The following is a 17457-nucleotide window of genomic DNA, read 5'->3' on the forward strand; positions in this document are numbered from 1 at the left end:
TGGTGAACCAATAGGCCTTCAGTGTGTGACAGGTCAGTACAGTGGTGAACCTTTAATCCTTCAGTGTGTGACAGGTTAGTACAGTGGTGAACCTATAGGTCTTCAGTGTGTGACAGGTTAGTACAGTGGTGAACCTATAGGTCTTCAGTGTGTGACAGGTTAGTACAGTGGTGAACCTATAGGTCTTCAGTGTGTGACAGGTTAGTACAGGGTTGAACCTATAGGTCTTCAGTGTGTGACAGGTTAGTACAGTGGTGAACCAATTGGCCTTCAGTGTGTGACAGGTCAGTACAGTGGTGAACCTATAAACCTTCAGTGTCTGACAGGTTAGTACAGTGGTGAACCTATAGACCTTCAGTGTGACAGGTTAGTACAGTGGTGAACCTATAGACCTTCAGTGTGACAGGTTAGTACAGTGGTGAACCTATAGGTCTTCAGTGTGTGACAGGTTTGTACAGTGGTGAACCTATAGGTCTTCAGTGTGTGACAGGTTAGTACAGTGGTGAACCTAAAGACCTTCAGTGTGACAGGTTAGTACAGTGGTGAACCTATAGACCTTCAGTGTGACAGGTTAGTGCAGTGGTGAACCTATAGACCTTCAGTGTGACAGGTTGGTACAGTGGTGAACCTATAGGTCTTCAGTGTGTGACAGGTTAGTACAGTGGTGAACCTATAGGTCTTCAGTGTGTGCCAGGTTAGTACAGTGGTGAACCTATAGACCTTCAGTGTGTGACAGGTTAGTACAGTTGTGAACCAATAGGCCTTCAGTGTGTGACAGGTCAGTACAGTGGTGAACCTATAAACCTTCAGTGTGTGACAGGTTAGTACAGTGGTGAACCTATAGACCTTCAGTGTGACAGGTTAGTACAATGGTGAACCTATAGACCTTCAGTGTGACAGGTTAGTACAGTGGTGAACGTATAGGTCTTCAGTGTGTGACAGGTTAGTACAGTGGTGAACCTATAGACCTTCAGTGTGACAGGTTAGTACAGTGGTGAACCTATAGACCTTCAGTGTGACAGGTTAGTGCAGTGGTGAACCTATAGACCTTCAGTGTGACAGGTTAGTACAGTGGTGAACCTATAGACCTTCAGTGTGACAGGTTAGTACAGTGGTGAACCTATAGGTCTTCTGTGTGACAGGTTAGTACTGTGGTGAACCTATAGGTCTTCAGTGTGACAGGTTGGTACAGTGGTGAACCTATAGGTCTTCAGTGTGTGACAGGTTAGTTCAGTGGTGAACCTATAGGTCTTCAGTGTGTGACAGGTTAGTACAGTGGTGAACCTATAGGTCTTCAGTGTGACAGGTTAGTTCAGTGGTGAACCTATAGGTCTTCAGTGTGACAGGTTAGTACAGCGAAGAACCTATAGGTCTTCAGTGTGACAGGTTAGTACAGTGGTGAACCTATAGGTCTTCAGTGTGTCAGGTTAGTTCAGTGGTGAACCTATAGGCCTTCAGTGTGACAGGTTAGTACATTGGTGAACCTATAGGTCTTCAGTGTGACAGGTTAGTTCAGTGGTGAACCTATAGGCCTTCAGTGTGACAGGTTAGTACAGCGAAGAACCTATAGGTCTTCAGTATGACAGGTTAGTACAGTGGTGATCCTATAGGTCTTCAGTGTGACAGGTTAGTACAGTGGTGAACCTATAGGTCTTCAGTGTGTGACAGGTTAGTACAGTGGTGAACCTATAGGTCTTCAGTGTGTGACAGGTTAGTACAGTGGTGAACCTATATGCCTTCAGTGTGACAAGTTAGTACAGTGGTGAACCTATAGGCCTTCAGTGTGACAGGTTAGTACAGTGGTGAAACAATAGGCCTTCAGTGTGTGACAGGTTAGTACAGTGGTGAACCAATAGGCCTTCAGTGTGTGACAGGTTAGTACAGTGGTGAACCTATAGACCTTCAGTGTGACAGGTTAGTACAGTGGTGAACCTATAGGTCTTCAGTGTGTGACAGGTTAGTACAGTGGTGAACCTATAGGTCTTCAGTATGTGACAGGTTAGTACAGTGGTGAACCTATAGGTCTTCAGTGTGTGACAGGTTAGTACAGTGGTGAACCTATAGGTCTTCAGTGTGACAGGTTAGTTCAGTGGTGAACCTATAGGTCTTCAGTGTGACAGGTTAGTACAGCGAAGAACCTATAGGTCTTCAGTGTGACAGGTTAGTACAGTGGTGAACCTATAGGTCTTCAGTGTGACAGGTTAGTACAGTGGTGAACCAATAGACCTTCAGTGTGACAGGTTAGTGCAGTGGTGAACCTATAGACCTTCAGTGTGACAGGTTAGTACAGTGGTGAACCTATAGACCTTCAGTGTGACAGGTTAGTACAATGGTGAACCTATAGACCTTCAGTGTGACAGGTTAGTACAGTGGTGAACCTATAGGTCTTCTGTGTGACAGGTTAGTACAGTGGTGAACCTATAGGTCTTCAGTGTGACAGGTTGGTACAGTGGTGAACCTATAGACTTCAGTGTGTGACAGGTTAGTACAGTGGTGAACCAATAGGCCTTCAGTGTGTGACAGGTCAGTACAGTGGTGAACCTATAGGCCTTCAGTGTGTGACAGGTTAGTACAGTGGTGAACCAATAGGCCTTCAGTGTGTGACAGGTTAGTACAGTGGTGAACCTATAGACCTTCAGTGTGACAGGTTAGTACAGTGGTGAACCTATAGGTCTTCAGTGTGTGACAGGTTAGTACAGTGGTGAACCTATAGGTCTTCAGTGTGTGACAGGTTAGTTCAGTGGTGAACCTATAGACCTTCAGTGTGACAGGTTAGTACAGTGGTGAACCTATAGACCTTCAGTGTGACAGGTTAGTGCAGTGGTGAACCTATAGACCTTCAGTGTGACAGGTTAGTACAGTGGTGAACCTATAGGTCTTCAGTGTGAAAGGTTGGTACAGTGGTGAACCTATAGGTCTTCAGTGTGTGACAGGTTAGTACAGTGGTGAACCTATAGGTCTTCAGTATGTGACAGGTTAGTACAGTGGTGAACCTATAGGTCTTCAGTGTGTGACAGGTTAGTACAGTGGTGAACCTATAGGTCTTCAGTGTGACAGGTTAGTTCAGTGGTGAACCTATAGGTCTTCAGTGTGACAGGTTAGTACAGCGAAGAACCTATAGGTCTTCAGTGTGACAGGTTAGTACAGTGGTGAACCTATAGGTCTTCAGTGTGTCAGGTTAGTTCAGTGGTGAACCTATAGGCCTTCAGTGTGACAGGTTAGTACAGTGGTGAACCTATAGGTCTTCAGTGTGACAGGTTAGTTCAGTGGTGAACCTATAGGTCTTCAGTGTGACAGGTTAGTACAGTGGTGAACCTATAGGTCTTCAGTGTGTGAAAGGTTAGTACAGTGGTGAACCTATAGGTCTTCAGTGTGTGACAGGTTAGTACAGTGGTGAACCTATAGACCTTCATTGTGACAGGTTAGTACAGTGGTGAACCTATAGGTCTTCAGTGTGTGACAGGTTAGTACAGTGGTGATCCTATAGGTCTTCAGTGTGACAGGTTAGTTCAGTGGTGAACGTATAGGTCCTCAGTGTTTGACAGGTTATTACAGTGGTGAACCTATAGGTCTTCAGTGTGTGACAGGTTAGTACAGTGGTGAACCTATAGGTCTTCAGTGTGTGACAGGTTAGTACAGTGGTGAACCTATATGCCTTCAGTGTGACAGGTTAGTACAGTGGTGAACCTATAGGCCTTCAGTGTGACAGGTTAGTACAGTGGTGAACCAATAGGCCTTCAGTGTGTGACAGGTTAGTACAGTGGTGAACCAATAGGCCTTCAGTGTGTGACAGGTTAGTACAGTGGTGAACCTATAGACCTTCAGTGTGACAGGTTAGTACAGTGGTGAACCTATAGGTCTTCAGTGTGTGACAGGTTAGTACAGTGGTGAACCTATAGGTCTTCAGTGTGTGACAGGTTAGTTCAGTGGTGAACCTATAGACCTTCAGTGTGACAGGTTAGTACAGTGGTGAACCTATAGGCCTTCAGTGTGACAGGTTAGTACAGTGGTGAACCGATAGGTCTTCAGTGTGTGACAGGTTAGTACAGTGGTGAACCTATAGACCTTCAGTGTGACAGGTTAGTACAGTGGTGAACCAATAGACCTTCAGTGTGACAGGTTAGTGCAGTGGTGAACCTATAGACCTTCAGTGTGACAGGTTAGTACAGTGGTGAACCTATAGGTCTTCAGTGTGACAGGTTGGTACAGTGGTGAACCTATAGGTCTTCAGTGTAAGACAGTTTAGTACAGTGGTGAACCTATAGGTCTTCAGTGTGTGACAGGTTAGTACAGTGGTGAACCTATAGACCTTCAGTGTGTGACAGGTTAGTGCAGTGGTGAACCAATAGGCCTTCAGTGTGTGACAGGTCAGTACAGTGGTGAACCTATAATCCTTCAGTTTGTGACAGGTTAGTACAGTGGTGAACCTATAGGTCTTCAGTGTGTGACAGGTTAGTACAGTGGTGAACCTATAGGTCTTCAGTGTGTGACAGGTTAGTACAGTGGTGAACCTATAGGTCTTCAGTGTGTGACAGGTTAGTACAGTGGTGAACCTATAGACCTTCAGTGTGTGACAGGTTAGTACAGTGGTGAACCAATAGGCCTTCAGTGTGTGACAGGTCAGTACAGTGGTGAACCTATAATCCTTCAGTGTGTGACAGGTTAGTACAGTGGTGAACCTATAGGTCTTCAGTGTGTGACAGGTTAGTACAGTGGTGAACCTATAGGTCTTCAGTGTGTGACAGGTTAGTACAGGTTTGAACCTATAGGTCTTCAGTGTGTGACAGGTTAGTACAGTGGTGAACCAATAGGCCTTCAGTGTGTGACAGGTCAGTACAGTGGTGAACCTATAAACCTTCAGTGTGTGACAGGTTAGTACAGTGGTGAACCTATAGACCTTCAGTGTGACAGGTTAGTACAGTGGTGAACCTATAGACCTTCAGTGTGACAGGTTAGTACAGTGGTGAACCTATAGGTCTTCTGTGTGACAGGTTAGTACAGTGGTGAACCTATAGGTCTGCAGTGTGACAGGTTGGTACAGTGGTGAACCTATAGGTCTTCAGTGTGTGACAGGTTAGTACAGTGGTGAACCTATAGGCCTTCAGTGTGTGACAGGTTAGTACAGTGGTGAACCTATAGACCTTCAGTGTGACAGGTTAGTACAGTGGTGAACCTATAGGTCTTCAGTGTGTGACAGGTTAGTACAGTGGTGAACCTATAGACCTTCAGTGTGTGACAGGTTAGTACAGTGGTGAACCAATAGGCCTTCAGTGTGTGACAGGTCAGTACAGTGGTGAACCTATAATCCTTCAGTGTGTGACAGGTTAGTACAGTGGTGAACCTATAGGTCTTCAGTGTGTGACAGGTTAGTACAGTGGTGAACCTATAGGTCTTCAGTGTGTGACAGGTTAGTACAGGTTTGAACCTATAGGTCTTCAGTGTGTGACAGGTTAGTACTGTGGTGAACCAATAGGCCTTCAGTGTGTGACAGGTCAGTACAGTGGTGAACCTATAAACCTTCAGTGTGTGACAGGTTAGTACAGTGGTGAACCTATAGACCTTCAGTGTGACAGGTTAGTACAGTGGTGAACCTATAGACCTTCAGTGTGACAGGTTAGTACAGTGGTGAACCTATAGGTCTTCTGTGTGACAGGTTAGTACAGTGGTGAACCTATAGGTCTGCAGTGTGACAGGTTGGTACAGTGGTGAACCTATAGGTCTTCAGTGTGTGACAGGTTAGTACAGTGGTGAACCTATAGGCCTTCAGTGTGTGACAGGTTAGTACAGTGGTGAACCTATAGACCTTCAGTGTGACAGGTTAGTACAGTGGTGAACCTATAGGTCTTCAGTGTGTGACAGGTTAGTACAGTGGTGAACCTATAGGTCTTCAGTGTGTCAGGTTAGTACAGTGGAGAACCTGTAAACCTTCAGTGTGACAGGTTAGTACAGTGGTGAACCTATAGGCCTTCACTGTGACAGGTTAGTACAGTGGTGAACCTATAGGCCTTCACTGTGACAGGTTAGTACAGTGGTGAACCTATAGACCTTCAGTGTGTGACAGGTTAGTACAGTGGTGAACCTATAGGTCTTCAGTGTGTGACAGGTTAGTACAGTGGTGAACCTATAGGTCTTCAGTGTGACAGGTTAATACAGTGGTGAACCTATAGTCCTTCAGTGTGTGACAGGTTAGTACAGTGGTGAACCTATAGGTCTTCAGTGTGACAGGTTAGTACAGTTGTGAACCTATAGGTCTTCAGTGTGTGCCAGGTTAGTACAGTGGTGAACCTATAGGTCTTCAGTGTGTGACAGGTTAGTACAGTGGTGAACCTATAGGTCTTCAGTGTGTGACAGGTTAGTACAGTGGTGAACCTATAGACCTTCAGTGTGACAGATTAGTACAGTGGTGAACCTATAGTCCTTCAGTCTGACAGGTTAGTAAAGTGGTGAACCTATATGCCTTCAGTGTGGCAGGTTAGTACAGTGGTGAACCTATAGTCCTTCAGTCTGACAGGTTAGTAAAGTGGTGAACCTATAGTCCTTCAGTCTGACAGGTTAGTACAGTGGTGAACCTATAGTCCTTCAGTCTGACAGGTTAGTACAGTGGTGAACAATTTTTTTCCCAGCTTTGAACCTCGCGGCTTAAACAATGACGCGGCTAATATATGGCTAATATATGCTCAGTTTCTTGGCGTCATGAAGCTTTCATTAGACCAATGAAATTGCCGAACGGGTTAAGGTCAAACAACTTTTTTGTTTACTGTTTAGATGAAATCGAGCTCTCTCAAACTTCCCATCATTCTGATTACGGCAAAGACACGGAGAAATGCATATGATGCAGCTTTCAAGTTGAAGGCGATTGATCTGGCTGTTGGAATAGGAAATAGAGCTGCTGCAGCAGCGTGAGGAATTGACTCAGTGCAAAAAGACAACTAAAGCTTACTGTTAATTTTGTATTTTTTGTTACAAGCCGTGTTTCGTTCAAGCCTATTTATTTTTGTTACAAGCCGTGTTTGGTTAAATCCTATTTTTTTTTGTTACAAGCCGTGTTTCGTTAAAGCCTGTGTAAAGTTCATTTGTTTCAATGTACCGGTAGGCACCTGCGGCTTATAGACATGTGTGGCTTATTTATGTTCAAAATAATACTTTTTTTAAGATTCAGTGGGTGCGGCTTATATTCAGGTGCGCTTAATAGTCCGGAAATTACGGTACTCACTTTTGTTCAGGGGGCATTGCTTATACTCACTTCTTAATCGCTTCTGATGCGTATCAAAGTAGTGTAGTGGAGGTATACGACTTATCAATGATGTAGTACAATAGAGACATCATGCAAAAAGTAGCTTACACAATCTCAAAGCAGTGAAATATACTGCTCAAAAAAATAAAGGGAACACTTAAACAACACAATGTAACTCCAAGTCAATCACACTTCTGTGAAATCAAACTGGCCACTTAGGAAGCAACACTGATTGACAATACATTTCACATGCTGTTGTGCAAATGGAATAGACAACAGGTGGAAATTATAGGCAATTAGCAAGACACCCCCAATAAAGGAGTGATTCTGCAGGTGGTAAGCACAGACCACTTCTCAGTTCCTATGCTTCCTGGCAGATGTTTTGGTCACTTTTGAATGCTGGCGGTGCTTTCACTCTAGTGGAAGCATGAGACAGAGTCTACAACACACACAAGTGGCTCAGGTAGTGCAGCTCATCCAGGATGGCACATCAATGCGAGCTGTGGCAAGAAGGTTTGCTGTGTCTGTCAGTGTAGTGTCCAGAGCATGGAGGCTCTACCAGGAGACAGGCCAGTACATCAGGAGACGTGGAGGAGGCCGTAGGAGGGCAACAACCCAGCAGCAGGACCGCTACCTCCGCCTTTGTGCAAGGAGGAGCAGGAGGAGCACTGCCAGAGCCCTGCAAAATGACCTCCAGCAGGCCACAAATGTGCATGTGTCTGCTCAAACGGTCAGAAACAGACTCCATGAGGGTGGTATGAGGGCCCGACGTCCACAGGTGGGGGTTGTGCTTACAGCCCAACACCGTGCAGGACGTTTGGCATTTGACAGAGAACACCAAGATTGGCAAATTCGCCACTGGCGCCCTGTGCTCTTCACAGATGAAAGCAGGTTCACACTGAGCATATGTGACAGACGTGACAGTCTGGAGACGCCGTGGAGAACATTCTGCTGCCTGCAACATCCTCCAGCATGACCGGTTTGGCGGTGGGTCAGTCATGGTGTGGGGTGGCATTTCTTTGGGGGGCCGCACAGCCCTCCATGTGCTCGCCAGTGGTAGCCTGACTGCCATTAGGTACCGAGATGAGATCCTCAGACCCCTTGTGAGACCATATGCTGGTGCGGTTGTCCCTGGGTTCCTCCTAATGCAAGACAATGCTAGACCTCATGTGGCTGGAGTGTGTCAGCAGTTCCTGCAAGAGGAAGGCATTGATGCTATGGACTGGCCCGCCCGTTCCCCAGACCTGAATCCAATTGAGCACATCTGGGACATCATGTCTCGCTCTATCCACCAACGCCACGTTGCACCACAGACTGTCCAAGAGTTGGCGGATGCTTTAGTCCAGGTCTGGGAGGAGATCCCTCAGGAGACCATCCGCCACCTCATCAGGAGCATGCCCAGGCGTTGTAGGGAGGTCATACAGGCACGTGGAGGCTGGGTTCCAGGGAAGTGGTTCACAGTGTTGAAGGGTTCCAGGGAAGTGGTTCTATTGTGTTCCGCAGTGTTGAAGGGTTCCAGGGAAGTGGTTCTATTGTGTTCCACAGTGTTGAAGGGTTCCAGGGAAGTGGTTCTATTGTGTTCCACAGTGTTGAAGGGTTCCAGGGAAGTGGTTCTATTGTGTTCCACAGTGTTGAAGTGTTCCAGGGAAGTGGTTCTATTGTGTTCCACAGTGTTGAAGGGTTCCAGGGAGGTGGTTCTATTGTGTTCCACAGTGTTGAAGGGTTTCAGGGAAGTGGTTCTATTGTACTTCACAGCACGGGGGTCCAGGATTAACACAACTCTATCAGGGATTAAACCTAGACCTCTCCCGCAACCTTTCATTCTCTACTTAATTCCTTTTCCTCCATCGTTACTTCTTTCTTTTCAAGCTGGTGCTGGGATAAGAGCTTGCTCTGAAGGATTTGCCTTTTTCATTAAGAGATTGACCCTGGCATACTGTCATTCTCTTCCTGTTTTAGTTTAAACCAGGAATTACAATGTAGAGCCACTTCACTGCTTTGGCCTTTATACAGAACACTCTCATTATACAATTCTCCCTCTTTCTCTTGCACTGCTTCTCTCTCTCCTCTCTCTCTCTTCTTCTCTCTCTCTCTCTCCTCTCTTTCTCCTCTCTCTCTCCTCTCTCGCTCTCCTTCTTTCTCCTCTCTCTACTTCTCACTCTCTCCTTTTCTCTGTCTCTCTCTTACGCTCTCGCTATAGAAAATAACTTATGCACCACAGATCTGATTGTGATTTTATCTCTCAGAATATTGATCTCTCACATTTCATATCTGAGTTATTTCTCTTTAAACTTCCGATTTCCGCTCCCTGCAGTATTAGCGTAACACCCAAGGTCATTTATTTGACCACTGAAGTAGTTGGTATTCTATGAACAGAAGCATACTGGCCGTCACCTCTGTATCCCTCTATAGTCCTACACAATGGTTTTAAATCCAACATTGTGAGCTGTAGGAAACATATTTACTCAAATCTCCTCTTGAAAAAAGTAGCCTTCATATTTCTTTATTTCATCCTAAAAACATGAAACTAGAGAAAGTAATTGATTCCACTAAATGTGTAACGTGTTTTTCTCTCTGTCCTGTGTGTCTGTCTGTCTGTCTTTCTCTCCGTCCATCCGTCTCTATATCCTCTCTTTGTTTATCTGTCTGTCCTCTCTGCATCCTCTTCCGATCAGGGTTTTCTGGACATTGACCTAACGGACCTGAGGAAAGGTGGGGCGAACATCACAGGCTTCCAGCTGGTCAACTACACAGAGCAGAACGTCAGCCGTACCATTCAGCAGTGGATGGAGTTCGAAAACAAAGATGCCAAGATCCCCAAGAGACGCCTGAAGGTACTGCACTGCACTGCACAGACATGCATACTACTCTGTCTAGACAGACGGGTTGCAACTCTCAATGTTCCAATGCTCCAACTTAACAAGTTCCGGCATCAGTTGGGACAGAGAGTACGAGTCGGATATCAGACACGCTTTTCCGGACACCTCGCTGCCATATCCAATTTCCTCCAGCATTTTAAGTCCTACTTCCCAAACTCCTGATTTGTGGCTCCCAAGGGGAGCACTGCATCGTAGTGATAGAGGCGTCACTACAGACCCTGGTTCGATACTGGGCTGTATCACAACCGGCCGTGATCGGGAGTCCCATAGGGTGGCGCACAATTGGCCCAGCGTCATTAGGGGAGGGTTTGGCTGGGGTAGGCTGTCATTGTAAATAAGAATTTGTTCTTAACCTTTCTGGGAAGGGGATTCCGCTAGCGGAACACCTGGCCTACAGCCAGTGAAATTGCAGGGCGCCAAATTCAAACAACAGAAATCTCAGAATTAAAATTCCTCAAACATACAAGTATTATACACCATTTTAAAGATAAACTTCTCGTTAATCCAACCACAGTGTCCGATTTCAAAAAGGCTTTACGGTGAAAGCACACCATGCGATTATGTAAGGTCAGCGCCTAGCCACAAAAAAACATACAGCCATTTTCCAAAGCAGGAAAGGTGTCACAAAATAGCATTAAAATGAATCACTAACCTTTGATGATCTTCATCTGATGGCACTCCCAGGACTCCATTTTAGACAATAAATGTTTGTTTTGTTCGATAAAGTTCACCTTTATGTCCAAATACCTCATTTTTGTTCGCGCATTTAGTCCAGTAATCCAAATGCACGGGCACAAAGTCTAGACGAAAAGTCAAAAAAGTTCCATTTGAGTTCGTAGAAACATGTCAAACGATGTTTCTAATCAATCCTTAGTTTTTATCATAAATATTCAATAATGTTTCAATCGGACAATACTGTTTTCATTAGAAAGGAAAGGGAACGGACCTCGCGCTCACGCCACGCGCGTGACTAAACTAAAGGCTTTCACCTGGGCCATCTGCTTACAGTGCTCTTATTCGCTCCCCTTTCACAATAGAAGCCTGAAACAACTTCTAAAGACTGTTGACATCTAGTGGAAGCCTTAGAAAGTGCAATCTGACCCCACAGACACTGGATATTCAATAGGCATTCACTTGAAAACTACAAACCTCAGAATTCCCACTTCCTGGTTGGATTTTTCTCAGGTTTTCACCTGCCATATGAGTTATGTTATACTCACAGACATTATTTTAACAGTTTTGCAAACTTTAGAGTGTTTTCTATCCAAATCTACTAATTATATGCACATTCTAGCTTCTGGGCCTGAGTAACAGGCAGTTTACTCTGGGCACGCTTTTCATTCAAACTTCCCAATGCTGACCCCTATCCCTATAGATTTTTTTAAGGTAAAAAGGTAAAAAAGGTAAAGAAATATATATACAAAAAAATATAGAATAATAATAATACAAAATTCTAATAAAAATATTTGTTGAGTGAGTTGTATGTCTGAAGAGGACCCTCCCTGGAAAACATTTTTCCCCCTTTGAAATTTCCAAGAGAATCCGACATCCTCCCCAGACCTTGTGCCGTTGCCTATCTTACGTGCTCCAAGGTCTGGGAGCAACATAAGCATGTGCGTATGCACACACCTAAATGCACACACGCACACACACCTAAAGGCACACTTGGGGCGATCTCTGATCTCTCTATAATGGTCTCTGCTCTGATCTTTCTATAATGATCTCTGCTCAGATCTCTGTATAATGATCTCTGCTCTGATCTCTGTATAATGATCTCTGCTCTGATCTCTGTATAATGATCTCTGCTCTGATCTCTGTATAATGATCCTTGCCTTACTTGCTTTCATCACCCTCCTCTTGAATTTGTTTTACCCTCACAAGATGTGTGTTTTAAGTCTAATGAGGATGTCTCTCTCTCTCTATCTCTCTCTCTCTCACACACCACTCTACCCCCCCCCCCCCCCCCCCCCCCGTCTGTAGTACACCGGAGCATTGACATATGATGGGGTGAAGGTGATGTCTACAGCATTCCAGAACCTTCGGAAACAGAGGATAGACATCTCTCGCCGTGGTAACGCAGGCGAATGCCTCGCCAACCCGCCCGCACCCTGGGGCCAAGGCATAGATATACAGAGAGCCCTGCAACAGGTACACCCCCCCCCCCCACACACACACACACACACACACATCAAAATGCCTGGACCCGGGGGCCATGTTAAAGACATTCAGAGAACCTTATAACAGGTACACCCACACCACCAACTACTCTGCTGGTAGAAATGAGGGATACACCCACACACTCTTACCTACACAAGCACAACAACATACACAGACAAGCTCCTGAGTGGCACGTTGGCTAACCCATCCTGAGTCGGGCCCTGCTGAACAAATTAGATCTCTATTCTGTCACCGAACGTTACCATTGAGTCACCTATGAGCTTCCTGGATGGAATGTGACATCATGTTAGGTAAACAAAACCTGCAGGCAGTAAAACCTGCCTGTGATCATCATAGAATATGACATCAACAATGGAGTTTAGTAATGCAGTGTTCTGAGATGGGAATGAAATAAAGCACTTGGTTTAGTATTACAGAGATGGTGAGAGAGCAGCCAGGCCGCTCAAGATTCACTTCGAAATTAGACCTCAATCCATGTCCTGAGGACGTCAGGAGATGCCTTCCAAACCCGCCACTAGGGGCAGCGGTGAGCGCTATTACCATCAAGTTGGCTTGGATTTTGCTAGGGCATTGTGGACGGGGATGATGGATGGACGTAGACACTCATTTTTGTGTGTTTTTTTTATACTATCCCAAACCGTAACCCTTAACCATTCAGAATCAATGCCTAAACTTAACCACGGAGTTCTTTTTGTTTTAACCCTACCCAAACCTTAACCCTTAACTTAACCAATCAGAATTAGTACAGGAGGAGCCGCATGAAGGAGGAGCAACCCAGGGTGTCAAAAACACATTGAAATTTGAGGTTTGGAGAAACGTGGATAAACGTCAAGGCCGGTTGCATAAAACGTCTAAAACATATTAGGGAATTGTTTAAAGGTGTTACATAGAGCCCCAAAACATTTCCTTAGGTCAGGGCATCATTTTACGGTAGTTTGAAGGCATGTACGGCAGAAAGCGTCTCTGGTTACTATGGAGACGACCTGATTCACTGAAAGAGATCACATTTATTTTGGGAGATTGCAAAATATAACAGGAGAAACAAATTGATATAAAAGATAATAAAACATTTATTTTAGTGACTTTTATCTCAACTTGTTTCTATTACTTCCTAGCAGGTCAAGATAATTTACAGAGTAGGTAGCTAACTAGCCAGCTAGCTTTGTAGCCATGGATTGTGCACCTTCCATTGTTTAGCAAAGTAGCTAGCTAGCTGGTTGATGTTTTCCCTTTGAAATCAGGTTAGAGGAAAACATTCACCTCCACAAATGTTATTTACGTTGATATCCATACTGAATGAAGCACTTAAGGGACCTCATGGGCACCCTTAACTTTTTCACTTAATTTAAGGGGAAAATTCGCCTTAAAATGTTTTGTGCAACTGACTTAAAGTTAAGGAAGTTAACTTAAGATGTTCAATCAACCAAGTCCAGAATCTGAAGTAAAAATTGGTCAAACTGATGAGATCTTATAGAGAGAGAGAGAGAGCGAGAGAGGGGGGGAGACAGACAGAAAAGACAGGGCTCAATAGGTTTTCAGACACATCCTGAATAAACCGATGTTGCTGTGTGATTATTAGTAATTGCCCTAGACGTGCCTACAGAGGAATATGCTGTGAACTGGATTGATTATCAATATCAGCTAGCAGTAGGGTAGCTGTTTTCTGGTACTGACGACATTACTAGTTGGATGTAGTCATTAAGATGTTATTGTATTCATATTTTAGTTGGGCCCTTGACTTGAGCTTTTAAATAGACAGATGCTCTCAGAGTCTCACACTGATCTCTCTGGTGTGGCTATGTGGAACTGTGGTCTAATTGATGCACACACACACACAGACACTCACTCTTGTGCGTACACACACACATCCACACACCTGTATTCACACACACACACACACACACACACACACACACACACACACACACACACACACACACACACACACACACACACACACACACACACACACACACACACACACACACACACACACACACACACAGTGCCTCCATGGCTGTGTCTAGCTGTGGTCTGGTCTGAGTGAATGCAGACATCTATCTGCCTGTGGGTAGAGAGGAGATTGATGCCCCACTCGCTCAATTAAACCCATCATGCTGTCAACACTAGCATGCTGCACTGAACACATGCTACACACACTACACACTTAAACACACACACTCACACGCATACACTGAGTGTACAAAACATTAGGAACACCTTCCTAATATTGTGTTGCACCCCCTTTTGCCCTCAGAACAGCCTCAATTCATTGGGACATAGACTCTACAAGGAGTTGAAAGCATTCCACAGGGATGCTGGCTCATGTTGACTCCAATGCTTCCTACAGTTGGCTGGATGTTCTTTGGGTGGTGGACCATTCTTGATACACACAGGAAACTGTTAAGTGTGAGAAACCCAGCAGCAGTGCAGTTCTTGACACACTTAAACTGGTGTGCTTTGCACCTACTTCCATACACTGTTCAAAGGCACTTAAACATTTTATATTGTCCATTCACCCTCTGAATGGCATACATACACAATCCATGTCTCAATTGTCTCAAGGCTTAAAAATCCTTCTTTAACCTGTCTCATCCCCTTCATCTACACTGATTGAAGTGGATTTAACAGGTGACATCAATAAAGGATCATAGCTTTCATCTGGATTCACCTGGTCAGTCTTTGTCAAAGAAAGAGCAGGTATTCCTAATGTTTTGAACACCCAGTGCACGCACACACACACACACACACACACACACACACACACACACACACACACACACACACACACACACACACACACACACACACACACACACACACACACACACACACACACACACACACACACACACGCATAATACATGCTATACACACTTGCTCCAATGAACATCCAGACAAGGCTCTTGAAGAAACTGAAGTCCAGCTCATGTTCTCTGTTAATGAGGCTAATAGAAGACTACACCTCAAAACCTATATCGTAACTGCTCCCTGTGTCTCTGTGTTATTGATGTGTCAGGTGCGTATCGATGGCCTGACAGGTCATATCCAGTTCAATGAGAAAGGACGCAGGACCAACTTCACCGTCAGTGTCATGGAGCTAGCCCCCTCTGGACCTAAGAAGGTGAGTCATGAGATATGTAGGACCTTATTGGACCTTATGGGATCTAATGGGATCTTATAGATTTCAAATGTGGGGATTCATGTCCATTAGTGTTTCGTTGCAGTCTAATATCATATCTGTACAGTACAGTATCAGATCAAATTAAGATTTCCTTCATAGCCCATCAGTTTTTTCACTTGTCTGTTTATCTTGTATGTGTATCAGGTGGGCTACTGGAACGAGGACGAGAAGTATGTGAGCACAGCCACCTTCATGAGAGGAAGCAACGACAGCAGCTACGGCCTACAGAACAGGACCTACATAGTTACCACCATCCTGGTTAGTGTGTGTGTGTGTGTGTGTGTGGTGTGTGTGTGTGTGTGTGTGTGTGTGTGTGTGTGTGTGTGTGTGTGTGTGTGTGTGTGTGTGTGTGTGTGTGTGTGTGTGTGTGTGTGTGTGTCAGGGTTTTCATTAGGAAAATGTGGCACCGGACATTTGACCGGCAGCATTTTCATTTACTGGACATTTGAGAAATTTACCGGACCCATATGCATTGGATGTGCATAACCTGATGAGGGCGTCCACCCACGGTGCTCAGAATAAAATAAATCACATTTAGATTATGGTAATTCATTTTAACAGAACATGAAACTCGAGGATGCAACGTGCTCCTTACGGAATTCCGATGCAGAATTTAAAGATGTTAGAATAACTGTCCACATGTACTTTTCCTCAGCCAAGAAGACAAATAAGGAACAGCAACATCACTAGCCTGTCAATCTACTATCCCCCATAGTAGAAAAGTTAACCTATTCTATTGGTCAGTTTGTCGATAAAGAACTAGCCTATTCTAAACAGACTTTGGGACAGTTGTAGGACAATATATCCCAAATTCATACAACCACTAGGCCTAGGCTACATAGAAAAAATACTTTACAAAGCAATTAAGAGTTTCTCTTAACCCTGACAGGATAGAAATTCCCACTGACACAGACAAATGTCCGTCCCTCCCTCCCTACTCTTCTCTCCTTCTCTCCTGGCCACCCTTTTAGCCTCTTAGCCTATAGCCTGTTTTTTTATTTCCATCACATTGCAGACTCACAGAGACTTTACTCAGTACTGATGTAATGTGAGGATGTGTTCTCCTCCCTGCTGCTTCCTTCACTTCCCAAGGCCCTTTGATGTCTCCTGCCCACAGACAGGGCCTCTAACTTATGGATGGAGGACAGGCTCCAGGTCCTCTAGCTTGGGGTAGTGGGAGGTGGTAGGTATGGAGGACAGGCTCCAGGTCCTCTAGCTTGGGGTAGTGGGAGGTGGTAGGTATGGAGGACAGGCTCCAGGTCCTCTAGCTTGGGGTAGTGGGAGGTGGTAGGTATGGAGGACAGGCTCCAGGTCCTCTAGCTTGGGGTAGTGGGAGGTGGTAAGTATGGAGGACAGGCTCCAGGTCCTCTAGCTTGGGGTAGTGGGAGGTGGTAGGTATGGAGGACAGGCTCCAGGTCCTCTAGTTTGGGGTAGTGGGAGGTGGTAGGTATGGAGGACAGGCTCCAGGTCCTCTAGTTTGGGGTAGTGGGAGGTGGTAGGTATGGAGGACAGGCTCCAGGACCTCTAGCTTGGGGTAGTGGGAGGTGGTAGGTATGGAGGACAGGCTCCAGGTCCTCTAGTTTGGGGTAGTGGGAGGTGGTAGGTATGGAGGACAGGCTCCAGGACCTCTAGCTTGGGGTAGTGGGAGGTGGTAGGTATGGAGGACAGGCTCCAGGTCCTCTAGCTTGGGGTAGTGGGAGGTGGTAGGTGGGTGGTACAGTGAGGGAAAAAAGTATTTGATCCCCTGCTGATTTTGTACGTTTCCCACTGACAAAGAAATGATCAGCCTATAATTTTAATGGTAGGTTTATTTGAACAGTGAGAGACAGAATAACAACAAAAAAATCCAGGAAAAACGCATGTCAAAAATGTTATAAATTGATTTGCATTTTAATGAGGGAAATAAGTATTCGACCCCCTCTCAATCAGAAAGATTTCTGGCTCCCAGGTGTCTTTTATACAGGTAACGAGCTGAGATTAGG

General features: G+C 45.1%; 1 protein-coding gene across 2 annotated transcripts in view; it reads left to right on the top strand.

Annotated features, from left to right (window-relative positions):
- LOC106612123 (glutamate receptor 1-like) overlaps positions 1–17457 on the top strand; it is a 344456-nt gene that overhangs the window by 255263 nt on the left and 71736 nt on the right. For both annotated transcript variants that reach the window (XM_045724994.2, XM_082956056.1), the window contains exons 6-9: positions 9910–10068; positions 12094–12261; positions 15311–15415; positions 15620–15733. In XM_045724994.2, coding sequence (XP_045580950.2) covers positions 9910–10068; positions 12094–12261; positions 15311–15415; positions 15620–15733 — 546 coding nt within the window. The remainder of the gene's footprint in view (positions 1–9909; positions 10069–12093; positions 12262–15310; positions 15416–15619; positions 15734–17457) is intronic.

Source organism: Salmo salar, chromosome 09 (genome assembly GCF_965601325.2).
Source record: "Salmo salar chromosome 09, fSalSal1, whole genome shotgun sequence".
Lineage (NCBI taxonomy): Eukaryota > Metazoa > Chordata > Actinopteri > Salmoniformes > Salmonidae > Salmo > Salmo salar.